General features: G+C 38.0%; 2 protein-coding genes across 4 annotated transcripts in view; one reads left to right on the forward strand and one right to left on the reverse strand.

The window, feature by feature from the left end:
- Positions 1-209: 209 nt before the first annotated feature.
- Positions 210-14,478, reverse strand: aimp1a (aminoacyl tRNA synthetase complex interacting multifunctional protein 1a). 2 transcript variants are annotated; one of them, XM_083923417.1, is made up of 7 exons: positions 14,399-14,478; positions 10,459-10,589; positions 9,271-9,384; positions 7,163-7,324; positions 5,162-5,367; positions 3,271-3,439; positions 210-515 (listed from the first exon to the last, which is right to left on the reverse strand). In XM_083923417.1, coding segments are annotated over exons 1-7 (951 nt in total). In that variant the 5' UTR covers positions 14,401-14,478; the 3' UTR covers positions 210-348. The 2 variants fall into 2 exon arrangements, with proteins under 2 accessions (XP_083779543.1, XP_083779542.1); XM_083923416.1 differs by having other exon boundaries at positions 5,162-5,370.
- A 354-nt stretch (positions 14,479-14,832) lies between these two features.
- tbck (TBC1 domain containing kinase) overlaps positions 14,833-20,645 on the forward strand; it is a 47,634-nt gene continuing 41,821 nt past the window's right edge. For both annotated transcript variants that reach the window (XM_083934246.1, XM_083934247.1), the window contains exons 1-8: positions 14,833-14,933; positions 15,816-16,028; positions 17,200-17,272; positions 17,595-17,709; positions 17,837-17,910; positions 18,768-18,909; positions 19,866-19,926; positions 20,019-20,080. In XM_083934246.1, coding sequence (XP_083790372.1) covers positions 15,836-16,028; positions 17,200-17,272; positions 17,595-17,709; positions 17,837-17,910; positions 18,768-18,909; positions 19,866-19,926; positions 20,019-20,080 — 720 coding nt within the window. In that variant the 5' untranslated portion in view covers positions 14,833-14,933; positions 15,816-15,835. The remainder of the gene's footprint in view (positions 14,934-15,815; positions 16,029-17,199; positions 17,273-17,594; positions 17,710-17,836; positions 17,911-18,767; positions 18,910-19,865; positions 19,927-20,018; positions 20,081-20,645) is intronic.

The raw sequence follows: 20,645 nt of genomic DNA on the forward strand, positions 1-20,645 counted from the left end.
ATGCTCGCTCAAGTCAAGTAGTGTATGTCTTTTAGAGTTATAACCTCAAAATCAAAGCATAATCAAGCTAATGTGCCTTTGGAAAGGAGACGCTGTTGGTGAATTAAGGCAGGAACACAATTATATTGAATGACTTAACTTAACAGACCACAACTGTGTATATTTTAGTGGTAAAAAAAGACAACAATTCTGAGGACGCACTTACAAAGTATGATTCAAATCCCTTTATTGAAAATCTTCAAAGCATTTACTTCCATTCATCACCCTCCTGTTTCTCAACTCAATCATCTTCATCACGGCGGATAATTGCCAAGTAAACACTGAGCTATTTCAGGCAGCTCTATTATTTTATTTGATTCCACTGTTGCTCATGGTTTGGGCTTTGCACACTCCCTTGCCGGCGACTTCAAAGGCAGCTCCCTTGTAGGTTGCGACACACTCGCTGTCCGTGCGTAGGTCCGGCTGAATCTGCTCCCACACCTTTTTTTTGGGGTTCAGCTCCTTGTCCGGTTCACCTGCAATCAAGGAGTCAGTTTGACGCATTATAAAGTCTGTTCTTTGCTCATCCAACACACATGCAGGATTGATCCAGGACTGATGTTTTTGAACTTTTTGTGCTATGTCATATGTTGCATGATCTCCTGAAACTCTGTTAATATATTCATATGAAATCAGAAATAGTATAGATATTACACAGCGGAGATGTATGTGAGAATCCAAATGTCCTACTCAGTTGGACTATCAAACTGACTTTACCCTGCCAGCTCCCTAATACCTAATAAGTCTCTGTATTGTCCGACTCAGCCCATGCGTAAAATAGAGCAGATCATTGCCCAGAGAATTCACAGTGAGCGAGCAGATGTGTTGATGACATTTCTATCACGTGGCTGGTGTGAAATAGTAAGAAAACAAACATCCAAGGGTGAAGAAGAAGGGTGAAGGAAATGTCTAATTGGAGAGATGACGAGAGTTGGAAACCTCCGTCTGTAAGGGCAGACGCCAAAATCAGACAGTTTCAAGGAGCGGCAGGAGACTCACTTGTTTATGGCCAAATTACGGCCTAGCTATGTGACTGTGGCGTAATCCGGGCTATGTCCTGCCTCCTGCACGCTATACCCAGACGCAACCCCTTGTCTACTGTACACCAAAAGGAGGATAGGCAAGTCTATTTATATAGCACATTTCAGCAACTGGGCAATTCAAAGTGCTTTACAAAAAATATTATAGAGCAATTAAAAACATAGGAAGAGAATATAAAATGAAAAGCTAAAATAAAATAAGACAGGAATAAAATACAAGAATAAAAGTTACAGAGAAGTGTAAGAAATAAATAACTCTCTCTATTGATGTCATAATGAACCTGGAGATATGTTTATCGCAGTTTTTGAAACTGTCTTTTTTCTCTTCTTACCAGTGTTGCATTTCTCCATCGAGATATTTTGTAATTTGTAACAAAATATATACATTTGTATTTTTAGAATCAAAATCTAAAAGGTCATTGACTGACAACCAAAAAGGCATCGATGTGGAAGAGGAAAGCTGAATATTTGAGTGTTGTTTCCAGTGATATACCGCTTTGTGATCATCTTTGTGTTATCTGGGTGAAAAGGCAACTTGTAAATGTCTAAAGGACATTTTAGAGCTTTTATTAGAAAAAAACAAAACAGCTATTTATAAACTACCTTTGACTTCCCTTAATGGATTTTTCATAGTCAGCATACACTAATACAATCTGTGTTATAAGCTCAAGCCAATGCAAATGGTGAGTGAATGACGACGATTCATCAGGCCAAATCGAATTTTATTCATCCCATGTGACCTGTGAATAGTTTGACTTTCCATCATGTTCTATTAGAGCGTCAGCTGTTCATAGCCCTAATTCAAAACATCTAAACCTTCTCAGAATCAAAGTCCGCATTAAGGGAAAATAATTAGGCGAGGTTCTTATTTCACAATGCCTTTGTTTTTGATGTTGCCACCCAGCATTTGTGAAAATTCATAGCCTGTATTGGCCGGCTTCTGTCTGGTGTGAACCTCTCTAAATAACCATCTCCGGGTATGAGGACACAAATGTGTTTCATTTCCCAGTGCTGCCATTTCTGCCAGTTTACGACCCAAGAGTGGCAACAATCCGTTTTGATCAGAAGCGTGAAAGAGGTTTTGATGAGCAACTTGAGCACATTCTTAAGTTCAAGCAGAAGTACTGGGCCCCATTAGTTGGGGAAATGTGGGCAATTACAACCATGTACTAACACCAGCAAGGGATTGGTTGTAACTGAATCTGTATTATGGCCCTTAGGTGGGAGAAAAGAGGGAAAGAAAAAACTTGAACAAGGTCTCAACACCACGAAGAACCAACATCAACCAAGTTGTCAGAGGCTGGTTTGAATAGGACTCTATTTAATGAAGCATGTATGGATAAAAATGATTCCGGTGAAAGAGATCCCTCATGAATCACACTGCTTTAAGAGTGTCTGGAACATGTGTACTGCAGAGATGAAAGCCTCGGCGGATGCAGCTGGGTTGTGGCTACTTGGACCACACCTTCATCACATTCTGCTCTTTGTTGTTTTTCACCGGGAACTCCAGTTTTAGTTATTGTTCTCAGAAGAATATGAGAATAACAAAACCAATCCTCTGCTCAACACCAATATTCAACATAGCAAACTTCCAATATATTGTAAAGTGTCTAATATAGACTTTTATAATTAGGGACTTAAATCACAAGCGCTCCAGCTTGATGGTGGCACTCTTTGATTTTAGGCCACATTCATTAGAGGTTGTGTTTGGAATACCTATCAGGCAGGACCCAGACTTTTGTACAGTCTAGTTAATGTGTAAATAAATGAGGAATAGGGTTCACATGTTTTTTTTCCCAAACTCATTTACATCAGTGGAACTTAACAAGACAGGAGACTTATCTCTCCGACTGACTATTAAATTAAAAAAACAGAGTAGGTTACATTCCTAGCAATGATCATTGATTAGTCTGTCAAATCAACAGTCACAGACCATTTAGCCACCACCAAACAGAACTGAGGAGTTGTTCAATGAGAGCTTTCAGTGGGGTACGAGAACGTATCATGATGGTGTTGTTTCTGGCAGTGAGAATGTTAAACGACACCCTTCATCTGCTAAAGTAAGGCTTTTTGTGGAACTAGGCTGGGAAATTCTTTCAGCAGGCTTAATCCCATGACAATCATAGACAGTCACTCAGCAATGTGGGAAGCATAATCTGTTTTTGAGGGTACAGTAATCTGGTGCTGGTACCTGGGAAGCCCTGGAAAGTAAGTCTGTCCCCTGGTGCTGCTCCACTTGGAGGATCGAGAATTTCGACCTTGTCCGGTGAGCTGGCACACATGACCATAGCCTGGGACACCACTCCTCTCATCTTGGCTGGCTTCAGGTTACACAGCAGGACTGCCATGCGGTTCTGCATCTGCACGGGCGACAGAAGATTGAATACCTTTTCACAACCCATAAGCCATGACATTAGAGAAAAGAAACGTATTATACTGAATTTATTGAAAACAAATAAAACACCATTAACTAATGTAGTCTGAAAGAGAACTTCATTGTTCAATAAAAAAATAACCACATTTCAAATCTCATAATTTGAAATCCCTTTATCTGAGGTTTATTGTTGGTTCGCCTCATTTTATAAACCAAAGCGAACAAACTAGAACATTTTAAACTTGAACCCGGAGGCCTTTGTGGCTCACCAAAAACCAAGACCAGAGGCTTGTATACCAAATAAATAACCATACCCGTTTTTGAGGGACATCCTCAAAGAAATGGCTAAATAAATGTAAAATGTCAACAAGTTGCTTTGACAAAGTTTTGGTAGTAGTTTATTTTTAAATCATGGATAGTATGTGAATGTTCTGTCACAGTATTTACTATAATATAATGCATTTCCGCATATAATTCACTCCTGCTAGCTCGACAGAAATAGATAAGTGCTTATACAAATAAGATGTTGACAAGAAAAAGATAACAAGAAAGTAAATTAATAACTTGATTTTAGACTGAGTAATGGACTGATGTGGACACACAAAAGGCAGCAGTTGCCAACAGTGTCAACCATTGTAAGAAGCTAATGTCTAATACTTGTCTGTGTGCATGGAAAAGCTGTAGTAGCTTCCAAGTAATTTTCCTGTTTTTGGACAGGGTTTGTTACACATGATTTTAGTGAGCACATGGTTCCATTTAAATTATATAAACTTTCTACATAGAGTATAATGCAGAAATGTAATACACAAAGGCTTCCTGGTCTAGAAATATTAAGAGACAAACTCTGTCAATACTGTCGACCATTAAAGTAAGTAGAGCACAAATTAGTTTGCTCCAACAGCAAATCATAATAGCAAAAGCAAAATAAAACACAAATATGAAATGTTAAGTCTCTAAGCAAAACCGTCAGTATGGAGTTTAAGTAAGAAGGCACTTTAAATGGACTAATAAATTCTTATTACGACCCCAGTGAGCCATTAATGTATACATACATACATATAGAGCCCTGCTTGTGTCTAGTGAAAACAACTCTCATATAGGGTCTCTGCAGGGATTCATGAAGTTAATATGAAAAGTCTAGTATACATTTTCCTCACACGTTAGCAGACACTGTAGTTGGCCGGCAGATGTTGATTTTGACATTAAAGGCTGGCAACCCACGAGACATGCAAAAACTAGCTAAATCAGTGAATGTATGTGAATCTGTTCAGGGGGCAGCATGAATCTTGAGGGAGCCACCAAGCGCTACACGAGAACGCCCTGGCATCAGGCACAGCCGTTGACTGTGTTTATCGTCATTAAATCCCGTGAAAATGAGACCAGGCTGCTACAGTATATAACCACACAGACCTCTACGCACATCAGACTGCTTGGTTATAATGCGACTCCGCCTGACATTTCTCCATTCTCGGCTAAGATGGACGGCACAGAGCTGCAGTGTTTCAGTGTTTACACTGTATAAATTAGCGGCTAGTTTAGCCAGGCAGGTTGCTGAGTCTCTCCTGTAGCTCCTCACAGGATGCTGAACACAAACACATTACTGACGAGATGGATTCTCATGTTATCTTGATAATACAGTTGCCGTACAACTGTGGCTTAACTGGTGTGTATAATAACCTAGCAACTAGAGTGGAGACTTATATTGTACCTTTTCCAGAGGTATGTGCTTGACCAACCCGCTGACCACTGTCCTTGGAGAAGCCTCTCCCACATCAACCTGCTCCACATAGAGACTGTCGGCATCTGGGTGCTTCTCTGCTGTGATTATACGTCCAACACGCAGGTCCAGACGAGACACGTCCACCTTGGCATCTTCTTGGCTGGGGGCTGCCTGCTTCTTTTCTGCTTTCTCTCCTCCTGGCAGGAAAAAGGCATACATTGTTACTACATGCTCCATGTGGAAGTTCTTTTTTTTTTTTTTTTCAAATTTGTTTGATTAAATTTTGCAGACAAGTACACAAGAAAAAGCACTACAGCTGTATAGTGTGTCTGCAAGAAACATATCCATGTGGAAATTTAATATCATTTTAGTATTTCTTTGCTATCAGTTTGTGCAATTTCAGTGGTATTTGCTATACTGATTTTGCCTGGTGTTGGCAGTTTTGTTGGGTGCCCTTTCAGCACAGACAGTCAGACAGTAGCTATCCATCATACGTTAAGGGAAGGTTTTGCTGAAGAGGGGCATCTGTGAAAGTTTTCATGCTAAATGCGCGTGATATTATCGGAAATGCTGATTTAAAAGCACTGAGGATATTTAAGCCGACTGGTCTTGTTCCAAGGGAAATTATAAAAAACAAATTATAGTTGAAAGAATACTGGGCATCTGTCTGGAATCTGATTTAATTTCCTCCCATAAATGAAAATAAAGTCCACCAATGACAGGCCTCGGGGTTGCATGCAGGAGCATACGTTTCAAGTGATCCTTAAGTAAATAAAAAAATTAAGCAAAAGACAATTACTTTTTCCCCTCTTCCCAGAAATGTGGGGTACATAAAGTACCTTGACTAAATGACAATACCAATACCCACTTTTGGCTGAGTGCAACATGATCCAATGACATAGCAGAATAGCAGATGCTTCCTCCCGACAGACAGAGTACCTTTCACTTGACTGGTTTGCTTACACATTCATTCCAGTGGGTTGCAGTGATCAAATGATCACACGGTCTTTAATCATTTCTCTGAGCCCACACCAGCTCTAAAGAATATGAATTCCAACCCCTGCCTTTGATTTTCAACATTTCTCCTCTGTGTAATCAATGCTCTGCTGTGATGACAGCATAGCGACCGGGACAACACTAAGGTCCCACATGGCTTTGTAGACTAACAAGTGATGACTGTTTGCATGAGGTGAAAACACAAAGAATTTAACACTTACGACACCTTATAAAGAGGAATAATTAACTCATTAACAGCTCCCTAACATCTGGATATAAGAAATACCAGACAAAGCAATGAATTTGTCAGTGTCTTCAAGCTTGTTTCTTTCTCCTCCTAATTTATAACCTTGTAAACACATCATGTGCTAATTATTCCTCGTCTATAATTTTTCTATTTTCTTGTTGAATGCCATTATATTTGGCACATAAGGACACTTTGGTTTTATGATCCACAAAACATTAAATCATTCTCAAATTGGATTCAATTGGTGACTTTACACAAGGACGCCTCCTCACAAATGTAGCTTATGAATCATAAAACTCTACAACAAATGAAACTTCACTAATCGACTTTCTGCTGAGGCCCATTGATCCATTAAGAGGCAGATATCGCTTCCTTACATCCGTTATCACCCGATATTAGAAATCTGAGTGCAAAAACGTGCTTGGAGAAAGTCAAATGACTCTTGAAGAACACTGTGCTCCATCTGTCTTACTGTTGAGGGAAAGAAAGGATCTTAAGCGAGACCTTGCGTCCCAAATAATCACAATAATAATGTTGATGGAGTCCAACTGCAGTGTTGAAGGGTCACTTTTATGGCTTTAATATGGTCCACCCTTCTAACAAACTGAAGCTGAAATACACGACACAAATGTTAATATATGACATATCTAGAGACATTCGATTGAATTTTATTGGATGTGAACACTTCAAAAGGATTTGTAATGAAACCCTGCAATGTGCCGTCATTTTTTTTCTCAAGCTGATACCTTTTTTCTCTGGTTTCTTCTTTTTACTCTCATCTTTGGGAGGAGTGCTCTGGACAGCTGCAGCAGGGGAGGCAGAGGGTGCTGGTCCAGAGGGTTTGGGAGGGGTGGGCTTTGAAATGCACTCAACACTGTTGTCACCCGATGGCATGGCCACTGCCTGCACTACAGGAGAGACAAAGGGCAAAAGGTGAGTAGAAATAAATTATTAAATAGTGGATCATAGTTACTATTTGAAAGATTTTGTCCACGTTATCTCATGCACAGTTTTGGAAACATCCTGTGAAAGTATGATAAGACTTGAGCATAGCAGCACTGCCATGAAAGGAACCACTACTACTACTACTACTTCATAGTTGCCCCTTTTCACGCACACAGCTTTTTGCATCAACATAGTACGATAAAATGATACAGAGGGAGCTTTATTTACACACCCAGTGGGAGGACTGCTCTTCTGATGCAAACAGTTTAGATGGGAAAATGACACTGTCTCCAAGTTGATGGAAACAAGAAAATGGAGCCATAAAGCAAGAAACAATGTCCTACAATAACTCTCCAGAAAAAAATAACCCCTCATTTAAGGCGTCTGAAATCTAGTGCCTGTGTCTGACAAACATCGGTCTGCAGGCACACCACAGTCGCCATAATGCTTTTAATTACCTTAATTCTATGTTAGGACCTGAGATCAGGACCTTTCCGGTTTACCTAGGAATTATGAATAACAACCTCTTAAACTCTTGACATACCCTTTTAGTTTGCTCTTAAGGCTTTTAACACTGAAAATCAACTGTCTACACACTATATGACAATAACATACTGTATGTTGTTTACAGTGAGGTTATATGCTCGCTCCATTATATCAAATTAAGTTATTGTAGATGTTCTACATCATTTTATGCACTTTTTATGCATGTATCCCTGGAAACAAAAACAATTAAATTAAAAATGCACTATTAAATATTGTGGTATTAAAAACGAATGACATTATTGTGTGTAATACAAAAGGGCTAGTAGTGACGAACCCACACAGAATTATCAGCCACTTAAAGGAGACTGAATATTGGACTTAAATTTGTTACCTATCCAGAAACGCACTACCAAACGAATGCTTCTGTTGCTCTGTGTATGCTGGATGTGTAAACAGACAACAATATGCATTTGCCATAACAGCTTGATGTTGCGATAATATGACAAACAAAAAATGTTTGCAGCTTTAAGTTCAGTGGGTTTGAACAAAGTAATGTCTTGAACTTTAAAATGGTGTTGAATGACGTTTGTTGTTGTGGTCCAAATTTTGTCCCTCATTTGTTATTGGAACTATAATTTGAAAATGATTAATAAAGAAAATTGATGTTAAAAAAAATGGTGTTGAAACAAATGTGATACTGAAGCTCAGTTCTCACAGCCTTTATTTATTGGCTGCAGAAATGTTGTTTTTCCCTCAAGGCACGGTTATATTTGTACACAATATTTTGTTTTTCTCATCTCAATAACAAATTAGAAAAGCCGACTGAAACTCCTTTCAAAAAAGGTTCATATTTATACATGTTTTGATTTAGCTGTTTTATGCCACCTGAAATCCATTGAAAAGAAACTCCATAAAGTAAACATCACAATTAGATACAATGTGTGGAAAAATCGTCTCGGGTGTATTGGAAGGAACACATTCCTTCTACGTTCCAACACCAACATATTGAGTCTTTTTAAATAGGGTTAAATTGCTTTTTTTCTTCCAGTCCAATTTTATTCCTGCAGCGTCTTTCTGGAAAACATTAAATGTGTGTTAATGATCAGGGCTGGTTGAATGTCAACGTATGTCAGATGCTAAATAGCTGACATGTTGTCCCCATCACTCTAATGGGGATTCTTGAAGCGCTATGGCTGCTTATAATAAAAACACAAAAAAACCCAGATCTGGTTATATTGGGCTTGGGCGAGAATTCACAAGATGTTATCATTGATAGTACAAACCAAACAATGCTATAATGAGCAACAACTGACATCAAATGTTCATATGGCAGGCACAAACAACCACTTATAACTACATATAAAGGTTAACATCAAGGTCTTTTTTAAGACAAACAAACATTTGGGAACCAAATCTAACATACCTCCCCTCTTCTTCTCTTTTTCCAGCAGCTGTTTTTTTAGTTCCTCAATGTCATTCTTCAGTTTGGCATTTTCCACCATCAGCTTCTTTTCTTCTCTGACACTGGCCTGGACGACTGCAGCAAGGCACATTTTTGTTAGCTCTCAACACTGGAATGAAATTTCACTATCCCACAGGACATTTTAAGAACTCCTGAACTAGTACAAGTGCACTACCAAAGCCATGAAATTGTCCATTAATTCAGTTTTTGGATCTAAAATAGTCACATGGAGTCTTAAATTACAATAAAACCCTCGCTATTTTTGCCATTTTGGAATAATTCATGTGTCCTGCATTGTGCAGGCGATACATTTGAAGTATGTTTTTACACAGGACCATGGAGATCAGTCAAAATGGAAATTAATCATTTGCAGAACTGCAACAGAAATAGAAACCCCCCATTACACTTTGTTAAAATAAGACAGAACTCTAAAAACAATAACATCAATCAATCAGACTTTAACAATTTTCATACATTTAAAATGTAACACAAAGTGCTTCACTCAGTACAACCTCCCTCCTCCCCTTCACACAAAGCAGAAAAATAAAAAATAAGCATCCAATAAAAACAGGAACTGAGGTAAAACTATGATTCATGTCATGTAGCTATACAATGTAGCTATACATTTGTTTGTTTGTTTATTTATCAATTAATTACTTTCAGGTCAATGGTAATATGAATGAGATGAGTGAGCTTTACTGTATTTGGCTGATTTGACCCCCATTTTTATGAGTCAAGCTTAAAGATACCATAGGAAATTACCTTCAGAATGACAATTTTTGTAAATTTAAGTGCTTTCTTTCTATAACTGGAACGTCAGGTTTCATAAGACTGCTAGTATTCCTACAGGGATTTAGCGTTTTGAATAATGAGACTGGAATCTGACTGTGAATCATATGTACGTAAGCAGCTCTTCAGCCAAAACATTATGTCACTCCTACCACCTATACAGAAATTCAGTATGTACTACACTTGAGCACAGCATCAGGACTTTTTGCAAAGAAATGTTGTCTAAGTAGACAAATATGATATAGTATACTATAAGCCTAAATAAAATCAATGTAAGACAAAATATTGTAGTATGTCATAATGAATTGACTTGTAAAAAGATTACAAAATGTCCGATGTCTGAATGTGCGCGTCTCTTACTGGCTTTCTCCTTCAGCAGTTGGACTTGTCGTTTCAGGTACTCGATGATCTGGTCAGCCTCGGTCGCTCGCTGCTCCAGCCTCAACAAAGAATTGGGACTTGACATCTTGAAGAGTGAGCGAGCTAAAGACCTAATGGACAAAAAAAGACATTCAGAAACAATCTCAACACCAGAAACACCTAGATATTAGAGCTTTTGAAATGAAAACATGTCATTAAGGGGCCAATTCAGCAATGTCTCTCATAGATGAGAGTATCTTTCCTTTAGTTTTAAATTGAAGCAACAGTTCATGCATCAAGCTCACAGATTATGGAATGGATACTTTTAAAGTTACTCTATTCCATGTTATTTCAACTTTACTCAAGTGACACTGGCAGTGTAAAAAAAGAGATGGTATTCTAAAGTACTATGCTGCACATCTACAAGGATACATGTTTGGAGTTACAAGGTTTGCATTCCAGTACAACGCCACCACAAACTACAGCCTCTAAAATGACCACTGAGTTAAGTCAACTCCTCTCTGACAGTCTCTATAAAAACTTTTAATTTCCACAAACATGGTATGTGTTGCAGCCAGGTTGTTCTACAGGACTGCATAACGATATGCCTATTTTGTGAAACATGGCATAATATAATTTAATCTTATTGTCTAGACACTGTGGATGCCATACTGCGATGCCTGAGAACAATTGCAAATGTTTTCCATGTGCAGCACTAGTACACATAAACCATGTGCTAATAGGATTTTTATGACTGATATATTATGGCTAGTTGCCCAAAGAGACAAAATCTGACCTCTGCCCACAGGGTATACTGAGAGATAAGCAGAATCAAAACCCGGTTAATTGCAAAGTAGATTTTCATGTACAAGAAATTGCTATAAGTATAGAAAAAAAGAAATGCATTTAAAAAATATTAAATAAGAAGAACATGTGTTGTGTCATCCAAGTCAAAGTCTTGGATGAATTTCCATCTGTCGTTCATAGTAACAAGTGGTAAGAAGTGACGAGTCAGAAGTGACATGCAGGTCGCTTTTCCTTTAAACTACACAAATCATCAACTTCATTATGGATTTAGTTTTAAAGGTTCAATTCACAATGAGATCAACCCCTCTTGGGCCACGCAACCAAAACACAATCGGACAGTTTGGGTTTTAAGTAATGTCACGTTGAGCTCTGCAAATTACTTCTTGAAGAAAGAGGAAAAGAAGGATTTTTACAAGGCTGAGGCATGGAGAAGAAAACTTCTTACACATATTACAGGGAGGCGCTGGAAAACAACAGCTGGCCGAAGATGAGAACAAAATGTTGGGGGATGAGGAAATTAGAAACACAAAAGAGCTGGAGTTGATAAAATCAAGGATCAAAGCATTGCTTTTTGAGAAACTGAATTGATTTAAACAGGACCAGTGGTGGAGTAATGACAAGAGCCACAAAAAGGCTGATCTCATTTGGATAACCCCTGAAAATGGGTCCTGGGGCCGAGGTATGCTCGGCAGCATTAAGACATGATGGGTCATTTCAGTTTTGGATTTCAGAGTAGCTAATGGCCAAATGTGTTAACAATGTTAAAGTGACATGGGCTTTCAGCGGCCATACGGATGCCTGATTTACCCGTCGTCACGGTATCAAAGTGAAAATATCTTTGATTCATCTCCTTATTTGCCATTGTATCAATTTAGCAGGTTAACTGCGCTATACAGGGGACAGCTGGGGCTCACCAGGGGATGGCATCTGCCTTATCACTCCTACAAATAGGCATGACAGGTTTGCTTAGTCATACAGTCCTTAATAGTCCATGCAAACATTTTATGTCCACATCCATTGTTAAATTTATATATCACAGACACTGCATAGCTATACACAACCCACACAGGTGGTTTGAATCAAATCTGTAAATCTGTTACATTTAACTATCAGCTTTCTCAGGTATTCGGTGTGACAGCCGACCCAACAGGATACAAGTGTTTTCTCCTTTCATGCTTCATTCCCACACTTAAAATAAACTGCAGGAGGATACTTCCCTACCTGTCTGCCAAACAGACCATTATAAATGAAAAGAGAGAAAAGTATGCAGCACCACCTGAAGGCATTAGAAGGACCTACACATTCAAACTAAAAGGAAAATTAGATGTGTAGTCTTCAACACAAGATGTAGTCACTGCTATTCAGTAGACATACTGTATGAGCTCTTATGTCTCATATTTGCCCCTTAATTGTGTTTTTGATAATGCACATGCAAACATACATGTACACATAACTGAGTGAAATAAAAAAAATGACTAAAACACAAAATAACTGAGACACTCCTCAGTGTTTCACAGTAAAGGTCAGCCATGTATGAGCTATAGACATGATATTTCATTAAATGAGTTAATAATTTACCTCGGGCTAATAAGTGACAAAAATATACACCATACACAAACAGCAATAAAGAAAACAGGACAACAGCTAGGAACATTACAAAACAGAAACCTTTTGATTAGAGCTGCATCTATCACTCATCTTCAATATTTATGTATATTATGTACTTTATTTAATGTATTAGTTTTCTTTTTTTTAAATCACTGATGTTTAGAGTATAAAATGTCATTACAATGATCCCATTGTGATATTTCCTATTTCCCTATTTACTAATTAGTTTATTCAATTCAATTTTATTTTTTTTATAGTGCCAAATCATAACAAAAGTTATCTCAGGACACTTTACAGAGTAGGTAAAGACCACACTCTATAACTTATTTATGGTTTACAACTATCCGGCAATCTTCAAACCACCATTAGACCAATTATTTTATTACTTTTTAACATATAATGTGTTATAGGAACAGTCATTGCTCAAATGGAATGCATGAGTGTTGTTGTTTAACTTAGGTTATTTTAATTTATTTTTATAATATACACTTTCCAAACACGTAGCATAGAGCAGATGTTCTTGGTTGTTTTTCAGCCAAGGACCCTTTACAACAATAGAGAATATATGCTGAGTGACCCCCTCACATACCTTCCTGACTAATTAGACATAGCCCATTTTGTTTTACACTTCTATAGTCTTAGTTATGTAAAAGAACAACGCAACATTAATGTATGAGAGACATATTAGACATGTATCAAAAAGTATTTGAACTATCTCAACACAGAATACCCATAGATCAATGCAACTGGCATCAATTCAATTAGCTGTAAGAATTCAAATTGCATTTCATAACACCAAAAGGCTGAGAGTTTATATCACAGGTGTCAAACTGGTCCAGTAAAGGAGTGCTGTGGCTGCAGGTTTTCATTCCATCCAAGCAACAACACACCTGACTTATTCTATCACCTGAATTGTCTTCACACAGTTGAATTGTTGCATCAGTGTTTTTGCTTAGTTGGAATGAAAAGCTGCAGCCACAGAGGTCCTTTACTGGATCAGTTTGACGAACCCTGGTTTATATGATCATTTACAGTATTACTGAATATGTGTGACAACTTATTACTATTTCTTCATCAAGGTGACGATTTACTTCATTTGTTCGGTTTTATTGTGACATATATTCCTATTATATACTCGGGAGATTCATCTACAACGATGAAAAAGACAGTTGGCTGCAGCCCAGTTACCAGAAAATGAAACAAAAACTAAAAGCATGGAAATCTTTTGCAAGACCATAAAACAACAATCATATTTCATTTCATATTGGAGGCAGTCAGTGTGACAAATAAAATGAATAAGCTTAACAATGTGTAACTTAACGGATCATTCATATTGTCAGTTAAATCAGTAAGCTCACACAGAACTAGTGTCTCCAACTAACGACATTTGGACCAGGAACATCGACTTGACTTTGGGCTTAACTTAGCTCTCATGTAGCTAACACTAGTTAACTTCAAGCTAAACGATTGGTTAGACGTTAGTTAAAGCTTTCAAATAAAGAACACGGTGTTTTATTACACTTACATGAACTCGGAGCCGCACACAACACGTTTCAGAGAGAGGTGTGCGGGGCTTGACAGCTGCTAGTCCTGCTAACGTTACATCTGAACAGGCAGCTAACAGACAGCCACGGAGAGGCTGCTTCAGGCCCCCGTGGTTAGCTAGATCTCTGCACTATCCGGATACGAAGCTGCCTGTAGCGTTTGATATCCATACCTCCTCTAGATCTGATACTGTGAGGAGGCAACGCCTATTGCCTGTCTGTAATGACTATAAAGAGAAACTTAACTCTTTAAAAAATACGGAAAACCTACTCCACGAACAACTCTGTTGAAGGGTTTGAAATAATTTAATTTGATTTAAATTCCGTAACTTTTTAGAAAGCGTCTTGTGTGCACCAGCTTTGTCGCACAAAAATAACGTCATTGATCACGTTCACTCAGCTGTTATTTTCATCACACCGTTGAGGAAGGAAGAGGAATTCATTTCAAAAAATATTTTATCGATAACTTTATGTTCATCCTGTCGTGATGACCACCTTAGATATTTCCCACTAACCGTGAGTATATACTAATGTTCCAGATGTACTGCACATTACATCATTGGTGTCCAATAAATCTGAGTACGTTATTTTCACAAATGAGCTAACGTTATAAACACACACACTAAAACACACAGTGGATTGAACTGCAGCATCACTGTGTGTATGTACATTGTACCCCCCGAAGTTAATGCTCAACTATATGGTGTACATATTACTTCCTGTTTAATTTACGTATGCTTCATGTTGTAGCATACTGTGGCTGATCAGTTAAGGCAAGGCAAGTTTATTTCTTTTAACAACAAGGTAATTCAAAGTGCTTTACATAAAACATTAACATTGGAAAGAAACACATGAAATGACATTAAGATACAAAATAACACTCAGATAAAATAATTTAATTTTAAATAAAAAATAAAACCAAGATTATGAAAGGAATAGAAGTTACAGTGTTAATAAATGATGTTTACTGAAAGGCAGCAGCAAACAGAGAAGTCTTCAGTCTTGATTTAAAAATAACTAAGAGTTGCAGCAGACCTGCAGAGTTTGTTCCAGATATATGGTGCGTAAAAAAACTGAACGCTACCTCTCCATGTTTAGTTTTAACTCTGGGGACACAGAGCTGACCTGTCCCAGTCGATCTGAGAGGTCCGGATGGTTCATAGCAGAAGATCAGGAATGTATTTTGGCCCTAAACCATTTAATGCTTTGTAAACCAACAGCAATATTTTGAAATCAATTATTTGACGGACAGGAAGCCAGTGTCTGGTTAACACTGAATGGCATGAAAGAGAACGTGGCTGTTATACCATGATGATGATAATGATCTCAATGTTCCTCCTCTTATGTATTGTCACATGTTATTCATACATTGTATTGAAGGCTCTTTCCCATTATCAGTGCTTCAAGCCAGTGACAAGATGAGGCCCCTCAAAGACGCCCAGCTGGGAGCCTTCACCTTCTTCGCCTCAGCTCTCCCTCACGATGTCTGTGGGAGCAATGGTCTACCTCTCACCCCCAACTCTATCAAAATACTAGGACGTTTCCAGATCCTCAAGACTGTCACTCACCCAAGACTCTGCCAATATGTGGACATCTCCAGAGGGAAACACGGTATGACTCCCTGCTCTGGATGTTCATTGTCACTAAGTTCATCCAAAACCTACATTGCATTTAATTTGGGTAATCAAAATGGGTATTTGTTAACTTTCCAAGCTCATGGCGGTAGTCATGTTTCCTCCCGTTGATCTGTTTGGAATACATGTTTGCTGTGGTTTGCTTTTACTAGTGGTGAACACAATAACATTGTGTAGACATTACATTACTGCAGCAGCTGCAACCCAGTTAGGGCGCACACAGTCAAGTGCAGTGTATTTGATGGAGGTGGCAGTTCAGCGTGCCGCGGTGTCACCAACACGTTTGAAAGTATGGCCATAATACACACCTGTGGTGTGTAATAAAAATAAAAGCATAAAATGCAAAACGGAATATTTCTGGAAAAAATGGGAATAAAAGTAACATCAACTGAAGTATTCTGTTGGTATCAGTATCACTGTAAGGGTACTGGTATTGTGTGTAAATATGTCATTTTTTAGACCATGCCCAGCCCTACGTCCAACACAACAACACCACAAACTAAAGCCTGTAAAGTTAACATTTTAATCAGGGAGGGTCAGCCCTGCCAACAAATAGTCTTTGAACCATCATCCTACTACCCCAGGAGTAGGGAATTCTTTTGCCACCTGGAACTTTCTCTGGTACTCCGGTGAAAATGCAGGGTTAGTTCCTGAGTTCCCCAAAAGGTTCTCGGTCTCCTGGGAAAGTTCCCACAATGCAAACGTCCTAATATAGTCCAGTACACTCCTCTATTCATTGTTATGAAACCCACTGCTTTTCTTGGCAAGACCCACCCTGTGTAGCAACTGAGTGGTTAGGCAGATGGCTGAGGTTAGGCCTTGACCACCAGTGTTTATTGTCAGGGTAGCCCATTGGTAAGGGGATAAACATGTAAAATGCAAGCATGGACGCCTGGCTAATCCTAGCACTTGAATGCTCGGTAGGGCATGTCTTGCAGAGAAAAGCAGTGGAATTCATAATAACGCCTCTATGGCACATTGTCCAGGAACCTGCTCAGAAGGCTATTTTACATATATATATATACTTTACATGTTTCTCTTAATCTTAATCGTGCTTTTTCACCTCACTTTTTATTGCACAGGTGTAGAATCAACTAGCTAACTAACTAAGTTGCATTTTGTTTTGTTTTCTTCTTCTTTCTGTAAAGAACGCCTGATTGTTGTTGCTGAACACTTTGAAAGCAGTTTAAGTGATTTCCAAAAACAGGGGAAAACAGCCAGGTGAGGTCATCATTGAAAATCCAAATTAACTATTCAAAGGTATTTATAATATAGGTGGTGAACGCATTTAGTCTTTTGTCATTTTTGTCTTCACTGGTGAGCAGTTATCGTTAAACCCTGTACTGTTGATAAATTATATTGTAAAGGACGGGCAGGCAAATAGTATGCATTAACCTTGCCATCTACTGGCCAAAGATAGGTTTGCATTTGAACAACAGTGAATATGAACTTCTAATGCAAATGTAGATGCATTCTTTATCATGTCTTTTCTCTAACCCAGTTACCACTTGGTTTGATACACTGTCATGTTTTTGCCTGTCAGCCCACAGAAGGTGCTGCAGATAGCCTATGAGGTCCTTGAAGCTCTGGAGTTTATGAACAAACATGGTATGGTGCACAGAGCCCTGATTGCACACAATGTTCTCATGGACTGTAAGGTAAAATTAAGCTGTTTTATTCATCTCTATGCTTTTCTCACTGAAACTCTTTCCAATTGGAAAAAGAAAGAAATAAAAGAACTTGCTTAAATGTAATACTCCAAGATATATTTTTGTTTCTTTGTAGGGGAATGTCAAGCTGGCGAAGTTTGGTCTTTATCACATGACTGATCATGGAGCCGACGTAGATTTTCCCATCGGGTACGTCTTTATCTGCTCATTCATCACAGAGAAAAGGTCCATTAAGTTCTCTGAAACTCTTCAACCGGTGGAACTGAGCTATATGAGCTGTCTGGTCAGGGTCAGAGGGTCCCTTGTATCTGTTTGCTGTTAGTCAAATCATAAAAAAGCCAATTGACCATGACGTTGATGCATACTGGCCCATGCTTTTTTTTCTTTATAAAAAACAGCTTTTTGGGCATCAAAATAGCTTCCTGGTTGAAGAACTGTAACAGATCGTTTGACTTTTATCCTAATCCAGAGGACTTTGTGTTCTACCAAGTATCTCTGTAATATCCTCTTGCAGATTGAAAAGAGGAATGATGGCAAATACCCATGACTTTCAGTAAAACATCTGTCTGGAAAATCTAATAAATGTAACTGTCAAACAGCAATGCAGAATCTTAGGAACATCTGAATATACATGACTTAAAGCTGAAGTAGGTAACTTTCATTAAAAAAAAAGAAGGGTTTTGTCATATTTGCTGAAAATGTCTCTATTTTCTGACAGTATTACATGAGACAGATAATCTATGAAAACATCATGTTCCTCTGCCATCACCTTCCACGACGACTGACCCAAACGAACCAACCAGAGCCGAGCAGTCTCTAATGCCGTGTCAAGCATTGCTCGTGAACTGGGCAGCGCTGATCAAATATGAATCAAGATTCTGTTACTTGGTCACAAACTTCTCACTAATGAATGGAAAACAATGATGGGATGTTTCTGTTCAAGCAATTATTTATTATAATTATTGATTATATAGGGGATGCTGGGTATCTGTTATTTAGAGGCTGACAAAGTAATGTGCTTTTCTGCTCTGTGAACATGACCTCAGGTATCCATCATACCTTGCTCCGGAGGTGATCGCTCAGGGCTCCTTCCACCCTAGTGACTCTTCCCATGATGAGGCTCCTCTGCCTTCGGGACCCAAAAGTGATGTCTGGTCGCTTGGGGTTTTGCTCTTTGAATTATGTGCAGTAAGAATCCTTCATAAACATCTTCATGCAAGAATACAGGGCTTTACCAATTATTATTATTATTAATATTATTATTATTATTTTCCATTCTAATGTTTTATGAGGTTTTCAATTGAAGCCTCGAATTAATGACATTTATTTTAATGAAATACTATAAGTTTCTAGGACAGAATATAAATCTTCCACACCAGATACAACAAAATACATACAGACAGACAAACCTACATCAAACAATACCACAATATACATTAAAGATTAACAATACTTTCACAAATAATCACAAAGCAGCTTTAAAAGTATACAAAATATAATTTGTGTGAGTTTTTATCCAATATATATTTTTTTAACTCTAGAGGGAGCCTGCACCACATCCTCTAGAAGCTTGTTACATGCTTTTGCTGCACAAAGTGTGAAGACATTTTACCTCTTTTAAGAGCAACATTTTAGTGGGAATAATTTCAAGGAGGTCACCCTTGCTTAATATCACATATTCTTTGAACAATATGTATATCTTGTCTCCTGCGTGCGTATTGATTAGGTCATTTTCTTAATATTTCCTCATATGACATCTCTTTCAAAACTGGAATTTAGTTGTCGTCATTTTTTTTTTATAACGCCATCAACCTAAAAATAAAATCCTCAGCAGAATCCTCTTTTTTTTTAGGAAATTAAATTTATTTAATGAATATAACTCCTCAGTGTCCTCAACATAAATGCATGAAGGCAGAAGGCTAATCCAATAAGGGCATCAAATAATGCTTTTCGCAACATTATGTTAAATACTCTGGAGTTATTAGAAATGTTGGTTCACACAAGTCAAAACAATCCTATGCAGCTGCCACTGGATTCTAATTTTACGAAAAGTATAAAACTACTTATATTAATGTAGCTGTCCTGCTGATTCATGCCGTATGATTATTTTGACCATGATTTCTAATGCTGTGAATCACTTACAGGGTAGACGACTACTGCAGAATATTGATATAAGTGAGAGATTGAAATTCATTCTAACCTTGGGTAAGTGAAAAGGACGTAATTATTCTGAGTACTGAAAAATATGCTCTTAAGCTCAATTAGGCCTATGCTGTGACATTGTTTGTCATTCTCAGGTTGCATTGACGACATTGTCACTGTCCTCGCTGAGGAACATGGTTGCCTGGATACCATTAAGGTAAGTCGAAATTATTGGCTGTCTAGATTGTAGTCAACTAGATTTATAAATAAAGACATTTTATGGTACTTTTAAAGGAATGATCGTTTAGCCATTGCTATAAAATTAGGTTGCATTACTGGCATCAATATAAAATAGAAAAATAAAATAATACCAAACCCAACAATAATATCAATTCTCAATGCCTCAGCGTTGATTAAAGATCTTTCCCTAAAAATATTGTCCAAATTGAATTAGATCAAGAAATATCTGATGAAAAAAAAGAAGTAAAAACACAAGATTTTTTTTTATCATAGTTAATTAGTGACCATCTACAGTATCTGTTTCTATTCTGTATCACTGAATGAGGTAATGGTGACTGAGCCTGTCGCAGACTTTGTATTTGCACTGGGTTTCTGTGGTGAGATTCTCATGAAAAATCACAAGCAGTGCACAGTTAGTGGCACGTTTTCCATCAGGTTATTCCGCCAGAGCGGGAAGGTGGAACTAATGCAACGGACAACTTACTTTTCTAAGAAGTGGTACACTATTTTTTAGGGCTGCAACTAATGATTATTTTCATCAT

Source organism: Echiichthys vipera (assembly GCF_963691815.1).
Source record: "Echiichthys vipera genome assembly, chromosome: 2".
NCBI classification, from domain to species: Eukaryota; Metazoa; Chordata; class Actinopteri; order Perciformes; family Trachinidae; genus Echiichthys; species Echiichthys vipera.